The sequence below is a fragment of the Saimiri boliviensis genome, chromosome 11 (genome assembly GCF_048565385.1).
Source record: "Saimiri boliviensis isolate mSaiBol1 chromosome 11, mSaiBol1.pri, whole genome shotgun sequence".
In the NCBI taxonomy this organism is placed as follows: Eukaryota; Metazoa; Chordata; class Mammalia; order Primates; family Cebidae; genus Saimiri; species Saimiri boliviensis.
In genome coordinates, this window is record NC_133459.1 from 115,131,052 (window position 1) to 115,149,927 (window position 18,876).

Here is an 18,876-nt window from a genome sequence, read left to right on the forward strand (position 1 = left end):
TTACAAGATCACTGCAAGTGGGGCTTGGAGAGCTGAGAAAGCTGTATGTTTCTTTCTAATTCTACAGAAAATGAAAATTGTCTTCATTATAAAGAAGAGCATTCTTTAACTGGCCTGGGTAACTCTTGCTATGTTAGGAAATTCATCTGTCTCTATCTAAATTCTGTAGGCTCTGCTGTGAATCCATTTCCTCTTCTCCGTCCGCAGATCCAGAGCAGCTGGAAACCATCTTTTGTATATTGGAAAACAATGATGAAGCTATGCCTCAAGTGTCCCTTCGACCACCCTGAACGGTTCTAGCTTCTTCCTATCATATCCCTAACAGCACCTTTATGGTTCTCAGTTGACCACTCTTCAAGCAAATGGTTGTAAAAAGTAAATTCTACAGATTGCCCATCCTCTGGTACCTGATGGTCTTTGTATGAACTCTTCTGCCCTCTTAGTGCTTAAATGAATGACAAAGATGAATGTACCCTGGCTATATTTAATCCTCATGCTGAGTGCAGGCCAGAAAAGGACACAAAGAATTGTGAACTTTGAGATAAGGAAAAACCTTGAGGTTTCAAAATTAGGCAGAAAATAAAAAAGGAAGCAGAGCTCTTTAATAAATGGAAGAGTTGTACTAAAAATAAATCATTGTGTATATTATAAGTTATTTTTTAGCTGGGCAGGGTGGCTCAAGCCTGTAATCCCAGCACTTTGGGAGGCTGAGGCCGAGGTCAAGAGATCGAGACCATCCTGGTCAACATGGTGAAACCCTGTCTCTACTAAAAATACAAAAAATTAGCTGGGCATGGTGGCGCGTGCCTGTAATCCCAGCTACTCAGGAGGCTGAGGCAGGAGAATTGCCTGAACCCAGGAGGCGGAGGTTGCGGTGAGCCGAGATCGCGCCATTGCACTCCAGCCTGGGTAACAAGAGTGAAACTCCGTCTCAAGAAAAAAAAAAAAAAGGAAAGAAAAAATTATTTTTTAAATCAAAGTAATATATAAAGTATCTTACAAATCCAAAAAGCACTGCTAGGCTTAATAGGAAAAACAGTAGTTTTCTTCCCCCATTTATAATTCTTTCTCCCTAGAGATGATACCGTAGCTGTTTTAGAGAACTCACCTCCACACCTCAAAATTACATGTTCTTACTGCTATTTCTTGATTTTTCAGCTTCAGATATTATATTTTACTTTTTTTTTTTTTTTTTTTTTTTCCTTTAGAGGCAGGGTTTCACCATTTTGGCCAGGCTGGTCTTGAACTCCTGACCTCAGGTGATCTGCCCACCTTGGCCTCCCAAAGTGCTGGGATTACAGATGTAAGCCACCACACCCAGCCAGCTTCAGATATTGTCTACTGATGTTTCTGCTATGAAAGATTCTGGTTTCATTTTCTTATACAGTCTAACTCCCCCCGATCCCCCTCACACTCATGTTCCCATCCTTTCTTCCAATATAATCACATCAAAGTTATTAATGCTTAGTGTTTGTTATTCATACATAATATGTGCTATAAACAATATTCACAACTAATCCAAGTAGGGTATTCCAATTAGATTTCCCTTCGTGTACAACTTTCTTTTTCCTGAAGTTGTTACATATTTTTTATTAGCTTGGATTTCCATGGGTATCACCGAATGCTTCACCAATGTGTAATGCTTTTCTTAGCATGCTCGAACACACCTGGTATTCTCTCAGTTCCATTTTCTTTTCATGGTGACATGTCTCCTGGAACCCACTGTCTACCTTAGACTGGATGCTTTCTATACCTGCTGCATAGCTACCCTCCTGAGAATTCCTTTCTCTTCTCGAGCCTGTTTTCTGAAACTCATGTTTTCCTCTCTGGCTTACTTATTATAATGTTTCAGCGGGGAACATCCCTCCTCAGAAGGACGTGGGCAGGGAAATTTTGGGACTGGCTGCGCATGACTTTATTCTTCTTTACCCTTGACCGGTAAAAGGACTAGGTATAGCACTCTATACTAGCTATAGACGGGCTACACAATTCTAGGTTGCAAATAACCTTTCACTAGACTTCTACAGCCTTGCTGTACTGTTTTTCTGGTTCAGAGTTGCTGTTGAAAGTCAGATCCTATTCTGGTCCTTGATCCTTCGCCTGTGATCTTTCTTCCCTCGGGAAGCTTCTGGGATCTCTTTACTTGCGTCCTCCAGCCCTGGGAAATTTTCTTTGTTAATTCCTCTTTCTTCTGTTTTGTTGTTGTTGTTGATCTGTATTTCTGGAACTCATATTAGTCAGATACTGGATGTCCCAAATTTATCCTTTTAATCCTTTCTTATTTTATGTTGCTTTGTCTTTTTATTTAACCTTCCGTAAGAGTTTGTCCACTTTATATTTTAATCCTTCAACAGAAAATTTGCACTTTTGTGATCACACTTACAATTACTCAGGGGTCTTGCTTCCTCACTATGCACTTCTTTTGTTGGTGGGAGGGCGTCCTAGCAATATAGCTTTGTTTCTCTGATTATATTATAGTTTGTTTTGTAGTTTCCTTTTGTTCATTTTGTTTAATAATCACTGGTGAACAGTTCAAGTTGAAGAGTGAGGCTCTCCAGAATGACCTGGAAGCTCTGTGTGAGGAATGTTAATGGTTGCCTGACGAGCTTCACTGTTTCGCTAGGAGTCAGGAAATCCATTTCACTGGGGGGGCCCATGTGGCACTATCTGTAGGTCTTTACTTTGGGTTAGGCAGTTTCTCCATAAAAGCATCCTCTAACCTCTTCCTAGGGAATATCAAACGAGCTGCCAACGTTCTGGGAGCTGAACTGTGGAATGTGGGGTACTGATGTGTGTGTGGGGGGGGCCTCACTTCAGTGTTTAGGCTTTTACTTACTCCCCCTGCTTTTAGTACAGAGACTTGTCCCCAGCCGCAACTGTACCCAATATCCCAAGTCCAGGCCCTCTCTGGTTTCTCTCTCTGGAGAACAAATTTCCCTGTCTCAGCTGGTGTGGATTTGGGAGTCTACTCCTTAGGAAGGCTTTCAGCTCATCTTAGGAATGGTTTTTATACTTGAATTCCTGAGTCTTTCTGGGATTCTGTGGCTCGCTTCAGGCTGCGTCTTATTTGCACCACCTCTCGCAGCCAGCATACACGGACAGGCTGCTTCTGCTTTCTCCAGGTGGAGCTCAGGGGCACCGCTCCCCTCCCTGTCCTCTGCTCTCACCATTCGGTTGGTGTTTCTCATCTGCTGTCATTGCCTCTGTTTCTCACTGTCCTGGGGTGTTTATGCCTGTTTCAATCTTTCATGATTTTTTGAGTGGCTGGAGAGAGGGAAGGGATGCGAAGATAAGTACATATGCCTCACTGGAACTCCAGATGAGGAGTCCTCATTGAAAATGCTTTGGTTTTGTTATTCTAAGACAACACAAAATTGCTGTCAGGCAAATATTACTTGCCGGCCAATTTGGTTAGAATACCCTCTTTGCTCCCCTACTTGGGAGCAAGCAATACACACAACCCACCCCCAGCTGCTTGTAGGTTCTCAATGCCAAGGGCAACAGACCCTCTATGAGTCCTCTGGAGCCTCTAGTGATGGCGGCTTCAGAACTGCACATTGCATTAAAAACCCACGGTGCTCCTGGCCATGCACGGTGGCTCACCTCTGTAATCCCAGCACTTTGGGGAGGCCGAGGTGGGCAGATCACAAGGTCAAGAGATCAAGACCATCCAGGCCAACATTGTGAAACTCTGTCTCTACTAAAAATACAAAAATTAGCTACACGTGGTAGCACGCACCTGTAGTCCCAGCTATTTGGGAGACTGAGGCAGGAGAATCGCTTGAGCCCGGGAGGCAGAGGTTGCAGTGAGCCGACACCACACCACTACACTCCAGCCTGGCAACAGGACAAGACTCCGTCTCAAAAACAAAAAGAAAGAAAAAAAAGAAAGAAAAGAAAAGAGAAGAAAAACGAAAAAGCAACCCACAGTGCTGATCATCAGGAGGAAACTGCTCAATGACAGGAATTACCCCTGGTGGACTCTCTCTCCCCTTGAAGCTCATGTTTCTCTATCATTTGGTCTGAGAGGTTGGGGGAGAATCAGCCCTATGTAGAGTAAACTTTCTGTTCTGAGTCCAGCCCTGACATTGCCCTGGCTGGGCTCCTCTGTCCTGTGGGCTCTCACTGACCCGGGGTGAGGGTCCCACACAGAAGAGGTAAAGCGTTCAGGGGTATTTGTGTTTGGATGTATCCTCAACTGCTTTCAGAGGCGATGGGGATATAAGCAGAGAAGCAAGTAACTAATTCACTAGCACCTAATTATAATATAAATTATGTTTTGTGGTTACATACAATTCCTTTAGGATTAATATTTTTCCCCCAAGCAAACGTTATTGGATTTTGCAGAGCACAAAGTGAGGCTCACAGAATTTACTGAAGCATATTCAAAATAGATCAGTAATTTTTTTGTCTAAAGTCAATTTGGATGGATATTCATAAGGGAGTTTGACCCTTCCTTTTTTTTTTTTTTTTTAATATTAAAAGAATGGCGGCTACGGTGGCTCATGCCTGTAATCTCAGCACTTTGGAAAGCCAAGGCGGGTGGATCACAAGGTCAAGAGTTCGAGACCATCCTGGCCAACATGGTGACACCCCATCTCTACTAAAAATACAAAAATTAGCTGGGCATGGTGGCAGGCGCCTGTAGTCCCAGCTATTTAGTAGGCTGAGGCAGGAGAATCACTTGAACCCGGGAGGCGGAGGTTGCAGCGAGCAGAGATTGTACCACCACGTTCTAGCCCCTTATCTTTCAAGTCTAAGCAATATGATCTTTCCCCGTTTGGCTTCTTTCTAAATTTTCCAGCTTAAAGCAAAAGAGGTTGGAAATGTGACAGATTTCAGGTATAATATTTCTTCTCACCACCAAATGAGCATCCAGCCCAATTTTTAGCTTAGTGTTTTATTCTGGCCAACTCATTTTAAGGGGCTAGGTCAACATTCTCAAATATCTTTTGATATATGAACATGAAGCACATAGATAAACCCCATAGATAAACCAATAGAAAAAAAACACTGGACCTACCTGTTGAAATAACAAGTAGCCACTGCCCCAGCTATAGTCATTTGCTGGCACGCAAGGATGAATTCACTAGTCCAGAAGAGGCCGATTAAATGGTACCACCACATGTACCGAATACCTGAGAGGGGCTTATATTCCACTTGGCCACCTTCCATCACCTGGGCAGTTCCTAAAGTTTAAAATACAAACGTCCTTTATATCAGTGTTTTCCTAAGCATGAACCATGGTTCAACAAGCCATGTTTCTTTATGCCTGGCCTTTGGCATTACATAAAACAGATGTCAAAGTCAAAAGTCAAGTACCCACCATCATTTATAATATACATAGCAAAAAAATAAAAATCAGGAACACACATTTAACTTCTAAATAATACCAACAGTGATTATTACAGTGATCATTGGTAGGCAATTTCCAAGACACTTAACACATACTATAATACTCATCTCATTTTGTGGATATGAAAACAGGTTTAGAAGAGGCAAGTAGGCCAGGTGCGGTGGCTCACACCTGTAATCCCAGCACTTTGGGAGGCCGAGGCAGGCAGATCACACGAGCTCAGGAGTTTAAGACCAGCCTAGCCAACATGGTGAAACTCTGCTTCTACGAATATTAAATACGAAAATTAGTCAAGCATGGTGGCAGACGCCTGTAGCTCCAGCTACTTGAGAGGCTGAGGCAAGAGAATCACTTGAACCCGGGAGGTGGAGGTTGCAGTGAGCCAAGATCATGCTATTGCACTCCAGCCTGGGTGACAGAGCGAGACTCTGGTCTCAAAAAAAAAAAAAAAAGAAAAGAAAAGAAGAGACAAGTTAAGTCTCAGAGTTCATAATTAGTAGAAGGAAAATAAAAACCTGAACACGTGGGACTCTGAAAATTCATAGTTTTCCTACCACATCACTTTGTGATGCAAACCAAACTTGTTACATTGATGAAACCACACAAACATATTAGTACCACATTATAGAATCCTTCTTCACCAAAAATTTAAACTTTATGAACGAGTCAAGTATCTCTGTTTTCTCAAAAAGATCTATTTCAGATTTCGTTTCAAGAGCAAACTCTCTTGGCACATTTTAAATGTCTACTGGGCCTCAGCGTTAACTTTCCCAGGTTCGGATCCCAGCTTTGCCTCTCTGTGGGTAGCCCAGAACAAGTTATTTGGCCTCTCAGAGTTTTAGATTCCTTATCTAGAATACCTGGAGGAGTTTTAGATTCCTTATCTAGAATACCTATATCCTGGTGGTAGTTTGAGGATGGAGTGAGATTACTTGGAAGGTACTTGGTATTGTGCCCAGCCCATAGTAAAAGCGTCATGGTTTTTTACTATCATTAAATTTCAGGAGCACAGTGTTACATTCAACTGAGGCCGGCAAGGTCGCCCTAATGTTTTGCCATTCACATAGGTATATCCTGCCTTCTTTTCTCTCCTCTAAAGAAGTCCTTGAATTAGCTCTGAAGACACCGGTAAATCCAAATTCCAGCTTTGTGACTGCATATGATTTTTAGATATTTTTCCACTACGGATTTTAAATCAACTACTGTAAAGAAGAAGATCTTTGGTTCTGGTCTTTGGTGAAACCTATAGCTTGAAGAACATTTAGAGATTGTTTCATATTTCCTGTCATAGCTATAAACTGACTTTAGGTTCGTCATTCACGAGTCCTTAGATATTCACAGTAGGGTCTGTGTGAAGGAAAGGGGAGGATAACTGCTGTAGATCAAAAGCTGATTCCACTGAGTAAGACTGATCTTAATTCCCAAGCTCTATGATCTGCTGAACAAGAGTGACATTGTAAGAAACAGTGGAGCAGCTTGATTTACAGAGAGATCAATATTTTATGAATGCTGGGCTCACTTTGGCTTGGAGGCAATATTTGTTTTGGGTAAGGGATGGATAAATGCCTATGCTGTTCCAAAATGGGGTGTGATCCAGGGCATGCTTCAGGAAACGTTCTCAATTCCAGAGGAGGTGTCCCCTCCCAAACAGAGTGCCTGTTTGGTAGGTGAGGTCAGTGGACTTTGGAGTATCACTCTGGAATATCAGAAGTGCTCTGGGCCAGGGAACAAGTACCTGCTCCTCCTGCAAGGCCCAGCAGTACTGGCTGCAGATGACGGTTCTGCAAAACCAGGTTCACAATATCACAATTAGTGAGTGAGGGCGGAGAACGTTTCCACACAACAGGAAGGATGGTTTCTTCAAACAAAGGTAAGTATGTCCTGCTGGACCTGAACGCTAATGGGGGGGCCAGTCTCTCCTCTCAGCTGCCCTGTGCTGTCAAGGGCACATATGCACATACCTCCCAACCTGGCACAGTCAGTGGTAGGAGCAGCTAAAGTGATGAGTCAAGATCCACTTAGACATTATAAAGCCTTTGGCATTCCCCAAGAAGCAGAACCCGCAAGTTATTTTTGAGTGATCACTATTGTATCTGAACATCCTTACCAAAGCCATCTTCTATTTGTTCCTGGGGGTGTTTAGGACTTTCCTTTAGGGTAGAGTTTCTCACTGACATTGCGGATCAGATCTTCACTGGGACTGGGGCTGGGGCTGTCCTGCGCCCTGAAGGGTGTTAGCAACTTGCCACGCCTCTCTACGCTGATGCCAGGACGCTCTCCCACCCCCGCCAGCCATGACAACCCAAAAATGTGTCCACGCATTGCCAAATGCTACATCAGGGGCAAAAAGTCACCTGGAGGGGCCGCTTGAGAACCACTGGGTTAGACAAACATTCAGGAGCGCTCTGGCTTCAGGACGAAAGCCAGGACACGAGCTGGACCCAGCTCGGAGCAGGCAGTTGCAGAGCCTGTGGGTGGGGCAGACGTGCTCAGGCGCACATGACTGCCCTCTCCTGGATGGCTGTGTCAGTGCAGGCACGATCCCCTCATCACGTGACAGTTGCTTTGTCTTTATGGATTGGGCACTACTGCTGCTATCATGGGTAGCTAATGTGTGTTAATGGGAACTAGACTACGGGTAGATCCCAAGATAGGATGAATCTCAGGGGACGGTGGTGGGAAGAGCACTGAATTGGGAGAAGGCTTGGTTCCAGGCTCAGCTTTGAAATGTGTGACAAGCAATGTGGGCCACAGCTCTCTGATGGTGAAGAGGGTAGACAAGATGACCTTGGGACAGTGATTACTGGCTTGGGCTTGAGAGTCACACAGCCTGAGAGTCACACCTCTGCACTGTCCCCTAATGGCTGAGCAACCCCGGGCAAACAGTGGGACTGTTTTGAAATCTGCCTCATCACTTGAAATTGGAGAACAGTAATACCTACTTCTCACACTCTTGGTGATCTCGTCCTGTCTTGGGGCTCTAGTGCCATACCCATAGCTGTTATGAGTTAAGTATGATAAACAGGGAAGGCTCTTAGAATATTAAGAGCAATCGGGTCAGCTATAGTGAGTGCCATACAGGGTTAGCAATAAATGAGATATAGGTAGATAGAATTCCAATTCTGAAATTAACTTACACATTTATTGAGCATCTACTGCATGCTGGCATTACAGTGGACCTCAGCTATTAGGAGGAACAATAAAAGAGGCCAAACAAAAAAAAAATCAGAGCGAGGATGCCATCTGAGTTACTACCGGAAACTTTCATGCTCCCATACTGTTCCAGTCATTTCCCCTTCTTCTGTGTAACAGTTTTATAAATTCCTCTTCAAGCTTTAAGAGCTTCCTTCCCATCCTCACTCTCAATGATCTTACTTCCGGTTTCTCTGAGAAAACTAGTGCAATCAGAAAACCTCTGCTAGTGCCAACCACCTAACACCTACCTGCTATCAACACAGGTCCATCATCTGAGCCTTCTCCTTGAACATTAATAAATGGTCCATGATCTTACGGCCATACTTCACCAGACTCCACTCTTTCTCATCTATGTGAACACAGCTCTTCGATTTATTTTATTTTGGTGGGGGGATGGAGTCTCGCTCTGTTGCCCAGGCTGGAGTGCAGTGGTGCAATCTCAGTACGATGCAACCTCCACCTCCCGGGTTCAAGTGATTCTCCTGTCTCAGCCTCCCAAGTAGCTGGGGCTACAGGCATGTCCCACCACGCCCAGCTAATTTTTGCACTTTTAGTAGAGACAGGGTTTCACCATGTTGGCCAGGATGGTCTCTGTCTCTTGACCTCATGATCCACTGGCCTTGGCCTCCCAAAGTTGGGATTACAGGCATCAGGCACCATGCCTGGCCGCTCTTCAGTAATATTCACTCTCTTTATCAAAATCTTTCTCTCTACTGAATCATTCTCAACTATCTCCCATCTTTAAGAAAAATCCACTGTGGACTCTTTCCTCTGCCAGCTTCCTCCCCATTTCTGTTCCTTTTAACAGCGAAATTCCTCAAGATTGTCTACACTTAACTCTTTCCAATTTTTTCCCTCCCACTTTCTCTTCACCTACTCCAATCATGATCATTCAGTGGTCAATCCTCAGCTCTCCCTTAGTGGCCGCACTTGCCACACTGGACCCTGCACAGCTCTGTGGAACCCTTCACCTGCATTCCAGGGCACCACACCTACTTTCTTCTTCTACCCACTGGTCACTCCCTTTCAGTCTTCTGTTTGTTCTCCCTCAGATCCAGGGCATCATGAAGTGCCTCAAAGCACAGTTCTGGGATTTCTTCCCCTCTCTATCTACATTCATTCTAATCTCATGGTTTTAAGTCCTATTAATATGCTCCAAGTTCCTAAAGGTAAATCCTAGCCAGGACCTCCTCCACTAACTTCAGACCCACACAGCTAACTGCCTACTTGAGATCTCTACCTGGCGGTCTAAAAGACATCTCAATTAAAGCAACTAAAAATTAATTTCTGATCTACCTTAAAATGCTATACTCAAATTCTTGCCCCGTATCAGTCGATGGCAAAGTTATCTTCCAGTTGCTCAGGCCCAAATCCCTCCGAGTCCTCTCCAATTCTTTCTTTCAGGTAACCAGAAAATCCAATGTGCTCTACCTTTGAAATAGATGCAGAATCCAATATGTCACACCACTTCCACCATTATGACCTGTTCCAAGCCACTATCCTGTTCTTACTGAATCACTGCTATTAAAAGGTGGTCAGGTCATGTTTTTATTCTGCTTAAAATCCTGTAAAGACTTCTCAATTCAGGTTAGAAGCCAAAGTTCCTACAAAGGCCAGAAAAGCCCCAGAATCTGACCCCCCAACTCTTCCCTGAACCATGCTCTCCGTCGCCCGTTCCACTGTGGCTGAATAGGCCTCCCTTGCTGTGATCTAGAGCCCCGGCCTCTTGCCAGCCCTTTGCCTGGGATGCTTCCCCTTGCTTTAGATGGTCTTATGGCTCTGCTCTCACCTACTGCAAATCTTTCCTCAACATCGGCTTCTCAGGGAGGCACCCCCGACTGCCAAATTTAAAATGATACCCTGCCCCCTTACGCATTTCCTATTTGTCCTTCCTGCTTCATTTTTCTCCATGCCACTTAACAACTTTTAAAGTTCTATAACATTGACTGACTTATTTTATTTAAGGCCTGTATTTCCAGCATTTTTAACAGGGTCTGACACACAGTAAATGTTCAATAAATATTTGTTGATTGAGTGAATGAATCGATATATCTTCCTCAAGTAATTCATTCTATTAAGGAGATTTGGAGACAACTTTCTAGAGATCTTCCTTGAGAGCATCAAAGTTATCTGAAGAATATTCGTAGTGCAGCTAGCTATAATAAATCTGGATATTATCAGCAAGCTTTAAAGCATTTCAAAAGACTAAGGTGATATAATGCTAGTTGTAGATAGCAATTCCTTAAGGAAGGCAGCCCAGCTGGTTGAGGTAATTCCCCAAGGGAAGCAGGGCTAATTTGGAGGGGTTCTACTTTCTTTTTTTTTTTTTTTTTTTTTTGAGACGGAGTTTCGCTCTTGTTACCCAGGCTGGAGTGCAATGGCGCGATCTCAGCTCATCACAACCTCCGCCTCCTGGGTTCAGGCAATTCTCCTGCCTCAGCCTCCTGAGTAGCTGGGATTACAGGCACGCGTCACCATGCCCAGCTAATTTTTTGTATTTTTAGTAGAGACGGGGTTTCACCATGTTGACCAGGATGGTCTCGATCTCTTGACATCATGATCTACCCGCCTCGGCCTCCCGAAGTGCTGGGATTACAGGCTTGAGCCACCGCGCCTGGCCTGGAGGGGTTCTACTTTCTAATATATTCTGTGTACCTGGCCTTGTCCAGAAAACTGGACCAAGGGTCCTGTCAGCCCCAGCCTTTTGCTCTGGCAGCATGAGGATTAGGGAAAAAAAGGAAAGTCTCATTGACAGGCAGCCTGCAATATATGAGTTCTTCCATATATCCATCTCATCTAACACCCACGACACTGATGCGATGTTACTCACTGGGTCAGCACCCCTAACTGAATCCATTCAGGTGTGGAACTGCGCTAAGAGACACAGAAAGAAAAAGGCGTGGTCCTGAACCCACGTGTTCTTACTCTTGTGGGATGACGATACACCTTGCTTTATTGTTCACAGCACCTATCGCTATGGAATGCATATTTCCTTACTCACTGCCTCTCTCCCCACCCGCTAGAATGTTAGACCTGGATTACAGAGCCACTGTCTTGCTCGCTGCTGTATCTCAAGTACCCAGGGCATGTAGTGGACACGCAATGTGACACCAGGGCTGACAGAGCAGGCCTAAGATAAACAGTTGTTGACAGAATGAAGAATATAAACTGTGCAAGGAAAAAAAAAATAGAGAAGAAATATCTAAGTATGGCTGAGAAATTTATAGGAGATTTTCCAAAAAGAATGATACTCAAAACGAATCTTAAAGAATGGCTAGTTCTGGAAGCAGTTTGGGGTGCAGAGTCAGGGTGAGAGTTGGACAGGGGAGGGGTTACAAAAGGAAGATCCCAGCAGGAGCAAAAGCATGGAGATGTGCATGGAGACTGCTTTCCTTTGCACCTTCCGAATGGGACCACGGCCTTCTGAAACAGGAGCTGTTCTGACTCTCTCCTGTGCACCCTCCCTTCACCCTTTTCCTAGAACAGGACTGGGCCATCAGCAGGCTTTTGCAAAATAACTCCAATTATCTTCTAGATCTCTGATAACTTTAAAAAAGACAATTTTCTTTTTAAACTGTGTTACTGAATGTGCCAGGGAAAGTGAAGAATAAACTACAGAGGTGAAGGTACTAGATGTTCCCTGGCCAACATTAGTTCCTAGTGTAAAAAATACAGGTGGTCCCTTATTTGCAAACCAAAGCTCTTGTCTCACCTCAGCCTCCTAACATCTTTGTGAAGCAACCTCACAACAGTTTTCCATTGCAAACATGGCAAGAAGGAAGTGCGGAGGCAGAGCCAGCCTGGATCCCAGGTCATTTGATGGGGAACCTATGGAAAACCCTCGGTCTGACCCTGCAGCCTCATTTCCAGGCCCACCCCTTTGTGCATCCCAAGTATATGGTGTATGCTGTGTGCAACCCTGTGATTAGATCTTCTAACGGCAGCACAGACCTTAAGGGAAGCCCCAACCCCTGCCAAAATCCAATATGGGTCTCTTCCATTGTACAGACTCTGGAGTTTCCAGACCACCTTAATGACCACTGGGGGTGACCAGGTCATCTGAGTTCTTTCCAATCCACCAGATTACCAAGGTTACTCTAGTTTTCACTTTTTCCTATTGGATTTTAGCAGTTACTGACATATTGATGGTGACAGACAAATCCCAATGGACTAATAAATGTCATTGTTAGGTGGTGTGGGATGGGGGCTTGATGTGCTCTGCACATCAATCCCCAAACAAGTCAGAATTTGTCAACTAGTTAAGAGAATGATTTACAGTCACTAGAAAAATAACACGTCTGGGCAAAAATTACCAACTTGAGTTCACTCCTATCTTTTTTTTTTTACACAGTAAAAAATAGTATTTATTGAACCTTTTGACACAGTTTAAACAAACAACTATTTGTGTGGCTCATACTTATAATCCCAACACCCTGGGAGGCCGAGGCGGGTGGATTGCTTGAGCCCAGGATTTCCAGACCAGCCTGGGCAACATGGCAAAATCCTGTCTCTACTAAACAAATACAAAAATTACCTAGGCATAGTGGCACTGGGGTGTCTAGGCACTGGGAGCCCCACCCAGCTACTGGGGATGCTGAGGTGGGAGGATCGCTTGAGTCCAGGAGGTTGAAGCTACACTTGAGCCTGAGCAAGACTGAGGCCCTGTCTCAAGAAAAACCAACAAAAACCAACAAAAAACCACAAAGAAACAAACAAACAACTATGTATGTACTGAAGAAGCCCACATATAAAAGTGGGCGCTAACTGAAGAGCGTGTCTGTCCCCCCGAAGCTGCCTGTGGCACGTGGAATGAGACAGCTGGGCACTGTGCAGGGCTCGCCACCCACTCACCTGGCGCCTCTTCCCAAGATGTGAAAGCGGCTCAGAGTCCCTCTCAGGCGTTAGCTGGGGCATCTTCTGAAGGTCAAAAGGTGCTGCAGCTGCTGATCTGCCCAGCCCTAGAGCCAGGCACTCTGGCACTGATGAAAAGGGCTCTGAGGACAAAGGGGACCCTGTGCACCTGGATCGGCCACAGGCGGTGGAAGGAGGGGACAGGTGATCTGGTTTCTATGATGCCCGACCCCAGTGGGGCGGGGGGAGCAGGGACGGCTGGCTCTGCGTGGCACCTTCTGTCCTAAATCAAGCTGCTGATAGATGCCTTCCTTAGGTCCAGGACACCCAGTTTCTTTCTGGCCCCTCTACTGCTCTCGCTGTTTGCTGCTTGCACTGACACTGAATTGTCACATGTCACTACGTGATCCTGAGAATGACTGCAGAATGACACACTAGTTTCGGCCCTGAAAAATAACCTACAGGTCTCTGCAGTAGAGGCTACTCCATGCTCCGTAAGCCCTGGGCCCAACCTATGCCTAGGCAGGGAAGTTAAGGGGCACAGGTTGGCAGCTCATGCCCAAGCTGGCCTTGGAGCTTTTTCCTCTGACTTGACTGGCCTGGGCTCTTCCCTTGACCCCTGCAGTCAGGTTCTCTCCTTGTGCTGTCTTGACCCTCACAGCATCTCCCTTTGCCTCTTCTGTATTTTCTGACCCGGAAATTTCGAGCCTGTCCTCTGGGAAGCCCTCTTTGACTCACAGCGTGGGTTAGAGCCTTGTTCTGGTGCTCCTGTAGCTCCCCAGATTTCTCTGATCATCACCTCCATCAACCTTCGCTGCGATCACACCTTTCATTGTTGGACCATCTACTTGACTGTAAGTACCGAGGACAAAGAGACACACTCAGTTCTGCTCCCCACCTCCCCTAGTGCCGTGCTCAGTGTCTGGTCCCCACAGTGCTCACCAAATACTTCTGAGTCAAATTAAAACCATCCCTGCTCCAAAACATCATGGGGTCTAGCCATAGACACAGTTCTCGTCATTCAGACTCACAGCCAACAGGGGCCCCTAGGCTGGGCCGGCTGGGCCTAAGGAGGCTGGAAGAGGAGGCTCCTTCACTGGTCCTGAGCCGTATTTCCCAAGACCTCTCTGTTTCTCTGGTGATTCTCTAGAGGCAAGGGTTCAAGCCCCACAGTGCTGCTGCCCAGGCCCACCGCCACCACCTCCCATCACACGTCATCCCCAGCTGGCTCTGGCTGTCAATCTCAAGCCCCAGACACATTATGAGCACATCCCACATCCACCAGCCAACTGCTGTGTAGTCCCCGATACGGCTTCATCTTGGACAAACTTGAAGAGGCCTATTTTTATTTCCTAGCTTTGGATCCCAGATGCAAGGGAGGTGTACGGCAGCGGAAAGAGCACAGGCTCCGTTCTAAAGCTCTGGAGTCACAGCATGTCATGCCTCCCAGCTGTATGACCTTCGGCACATGACTTCCTCAGAACCTCAATTTTCCTGTCTGTAACTTGAGCATAACAATACCTGCATCACAAGGGGACTGTGATGCCCGGGGGACAGAACATAAGAAAGCATCCAGTAAGAGATTAGAATCTAGGACACTTTCAGCAAAGGCCTGTTTCCCTTTGTGCACCAGGGCCACTGCCCTCCCTTCTGACCAGGGCTGAGCCCACTTCAAGCTCACTTAAGGCACCCAGTGCTGAGAATTCACTTGTCTCACGGTCTCACGGTATCTGTTCTCCCCTCCTCTTGGCAACAGAACCTCTGGTTTTTAAATGGTGGGTGGCTGTTGCCCAAAATGAAACTACATTTCCTGGTCTGCCTTGCAGACAAGCGCTGCTAGATAGCTGCGACCTGGTTGATGAGGCATGGGTGGAAACACCACCTGTGACTTCTGGGAGGGGCATGCTTGCTTTCCTCCCTGCCAGCCTCCTCAAGGTCGCGATAAGACACGGCAATGGGAGCCTGAATGGTCTTTCACTTTAAGGTGGAAGCAAGGGCAGAGGCTGCAGAAGAAGAAAGCGGGTGCCTGAGTCCTTGAGCTCTGGGGAACCAGGCTGGCATGGATCCTTGCCATGTGGACGTCATCTGTGCGACAGAGAAGTGATCTTACTTCCTACTTTAGCCACTGTTGCTTTGAGTTTTCTTTCACTCCGAGACAAACCTCATTCTGACTGATTATAGCCCTGTACCCCTTTGACCAACGTTCCTCCCTGGGTAATTATCAGAAGTTCACTGCAGGCCTTTGGTGAGCTTCCAGGGAGTCCCCAGCAGAAAAGACTGGCCTATGCACCTCTGAAGGTGGACACGTAGGCCTCCAAGGGCCGCTCCTTCCAGGGAACCTGCTGACCATCTTGGCACTGTAGCCTCAGTTAGCTCCAGAGGTGAAGGAAGGGGACCACGCTGACTAAGAATCTGTTACATAGCAGCTGTTCTTATGTGACAGGAGCCAGTGAGGGACAAGATCAACTTGAGAAAACATTAAGAAATGGCATTAGCCTTGCTGATCTGACATCAGCTGTGGTCCTTATCTATCTGGTGACAGTCTCCAGAAGCAATGTACTCTTTTGTACTTGCATCCATGTGAACTAAATTTGGGCCTTAAGAAAATCGCACAGAGGAGTTAGAAAAGATCTAGACAGTGCCACTCTAAGTGTGATCCACAGACAAGCTGCCTGACCTCACCTTGTTAGTGAGATGAAAAGCTTGTGCCGGAACATAGATCAACTGCATCACCAAGCACTTGTTCCTCAGCTGACTTTTTTTTCCCAGAGCAAGACTTTCTCAATGAAGGAAGCAATGGAGTGATGTCCATTCTAGCTAAGCTCTTTATCTGGCTTCAGACTGCACTCTGAATAGTGCTGTTTTAGAATATGGTTGCCCTGTAAATGGAGCTTTACAAAAACATATACTAGGTTCCATCCCAAACTATGTGAATTAGAATCTCTAAGACTGGAGCCCAGATAACTGTATTTTAATAAAGCACCAATGTTGATTCTGAGGAATAGCCCTGGTGAAGAACCACTGTGTGGATATAAGAAAGAGGACGTAGGAGAGAATCTTGTCTTTTCAGGACCAAGACATGTGAACCATGCATTTGCTTTAAATGTACACTGGCTCTGCTGGGCGTGACACTTTTTTTTTTTTTTTTTTTTGAGATGGGGTCTCACTCTGTTGCCCAGGCTGGAATGCAGTGGCACAATCTCATCTCCCAGCAATCTTCGCCTCCCGGGTTCAAGTTACTCTTCTGCCTCAGCCTCCTGAGTAGCTGAGAATACAGGTGCATGCCACCACGCCTGACTAATTTCTGTACAGAGACGGGGTTTTGCCATATTGGTCAGGCTGCTCTTGAACTCCTGACCTTGTGATCCACCCGCTTCAGCCTCCCAAAGTGCTGGGATTACAGGCATGAGCCACTGAGCCCAGCATTAACACATTTTTAATAGAGTTAGAGTCTTTCCTGGGCTCTCCTTTATCACTTACTGATTTGACAGGAGTTGGCAAATTACCTTGGAGACATCTGGTAATAATCTTACTATTGGCCTTGTTCATATTTTAGTTTTTCCTAAAGCTTTCAGTCCTTACTGCATTTATTCTCTCATGAAACACAAACCAGCTCCTTTAAAACCAATACAAAAGAGGGAAAAGAACTTCCCACTTTCTCCTATGACAGAGCCCCTAGCAACAACACTGCTGTTATCAGACACCTCTGGCTGAATGAGGGGTTTGGTGCCTACGGGAACAGGCCAATGGTTCCAAAATGATCTTCTGTGTATGACTCCAAGGTGATGGAACCCACACCCACTGTCCCTTACCTGCAGTTCCCAGGCTCAGCAGCACAGCCACCCAGAAGATCCAGAAGAAAATGAGGATGGCAAATGTTCACAGTGGCTGGAACAGCAGGAAGGGAGCGCTGTTGATGGCTTTATTTGTGATTTGGAAAAGCTCAACTGTCAATTTTATTCTCTTTCTGAGAACAAAAATCAAGACGAGCAGGACTGCCTGGTGAGAAAGGGGTTTGAGTAAATTATTTCTAAATAATGGAGAACTGGGTAGAACTTAAAGCAAGCCTTATTATTATGACATCTCAGCAAACAGTGCTTTTAAGACAGTTACTCACTACTTTGTTATAATTGAACAGATGAATTTGCAAACACTAATTGAGCATCTAGTAAGTGCTGGCCCCTGGAATAGATTTTTTTTTTTTTTTTTTTTTTTTGAGACTGAGTTTCGCTCTCATTACCCAGGCTGGAGTGCAATGGCACGATCTCGGCTCACCGCAACCTCCGCCTCCTGGGTTCAGGCAATTCTCCTGCCTCAGCCTCCTGACTAGCTGGGATTACAGGCACGTGCCACCATGCCCAGCTAATGTTTTGTATTTTTAGTAGAGACGGGGTTTCACCATGTTGACCAGGATGGTCTCGATCTCTTGACCTTGTGATCCACCTGCCTCGGCCTCCCAAAGTGCTGGGATTACAGGCATGAGCCACCATGCCCGGCGATTTTTTTTTTTTTAAACCGGGTCTTGCTCTGTCACCCAGGCTGGAGTGCAGTGGTGCGATCTCGGCTCACTGCAACCTCTGCCTCCCTCAGCCTCCTTGAGTAGCTGAGATTATAGGTGAGCACCAGCATGCCTGGCAAATTTTTGTATTTTTAGTAGAGATGGGGTTTCACCATGTTGGTCAGGCTGGTCTCAAACTGCTGACCTTGTGATCTGCCCACCTTGGCCTCCCAAAATGCTACGATTATAGGCATGAGCCACTGTGCCCAGCCGGAATAGATCTTAATAGCTATGATAGTGAACAAGACACAGTCCCTACATAAAGGGCCTTGCAGTCTGGTTGGGAAAAAAGATAGAATAAGTCTTCTAGTGTCAAGGAACTGCCTTACATCCTCCCTCCACATCCCACAGAACCCAAGATGTTGCAAAAGGCAAAGGAATATGAGTACGAGGCAGAAAGTCTCAAAGCTGCTTTCTGTGCCTTTTTCTGGCTTTCCCTCCCTGCATATAAATGGTAACAAATCTCGTATTAATGAAACAAACATTCTGCACCCCTTCATCCCCATGCAGCCACTGATGTCTCTTACTCTTTTCATGGCCAAGCTTCTTGGCTTGCCTACATCCACCATCTACACTTCCATGCCCCAAATCATTCTTCAACCACTCGCAATCATCCAGACCCCAACACCCTTTTGAAACAGCTCTCCCTGAAGTTACTTCATGTGACCTCCTGAGCGTTTAATGCCATGGAAACATTCCAGGTCTTGCTCAGCTTCAGCATGGCATCGGATCCCTTGTCCACTCCTCTTTTCTCGAAACTTTCTCCTCCCTTGGCTTCCATGATCTTTCTTTTAGCCCTCCTACTTCTTTAATTGCTGCTTGAGATTGTCTAGGGGTATCTCCTGCTCCTCTGTGCTTTTAGCATCCTTCCTAGATGCTGACAAACTCCAAATAAAAACCTCCAGCCTCACCTTCC

At 45.7% G+C, this 18,876-nt stretch overlaps 1 protein-coding gene across 1 annotated transcript in view; it reads right to left on the reverse strand.

The window, feature by feature from the left end:
• The window catches only part of SLC44A3 (solute carrier family 44 member 3), a 78,336-nt gene that overhangs the window by 34,907 nt on the left and 24,553 nt on the right, over positions 1-18,876 (reverse strand). The window contains 2 exon segments of the mRNA XM_074381394.1: positions 5,024-5,189; positions 17,215-17,401. Of these exon segments, the coding sequence (XP_074237495.1) occupies positions 5,024-5,189; positions 17,215-17,401 (353 nt within the window).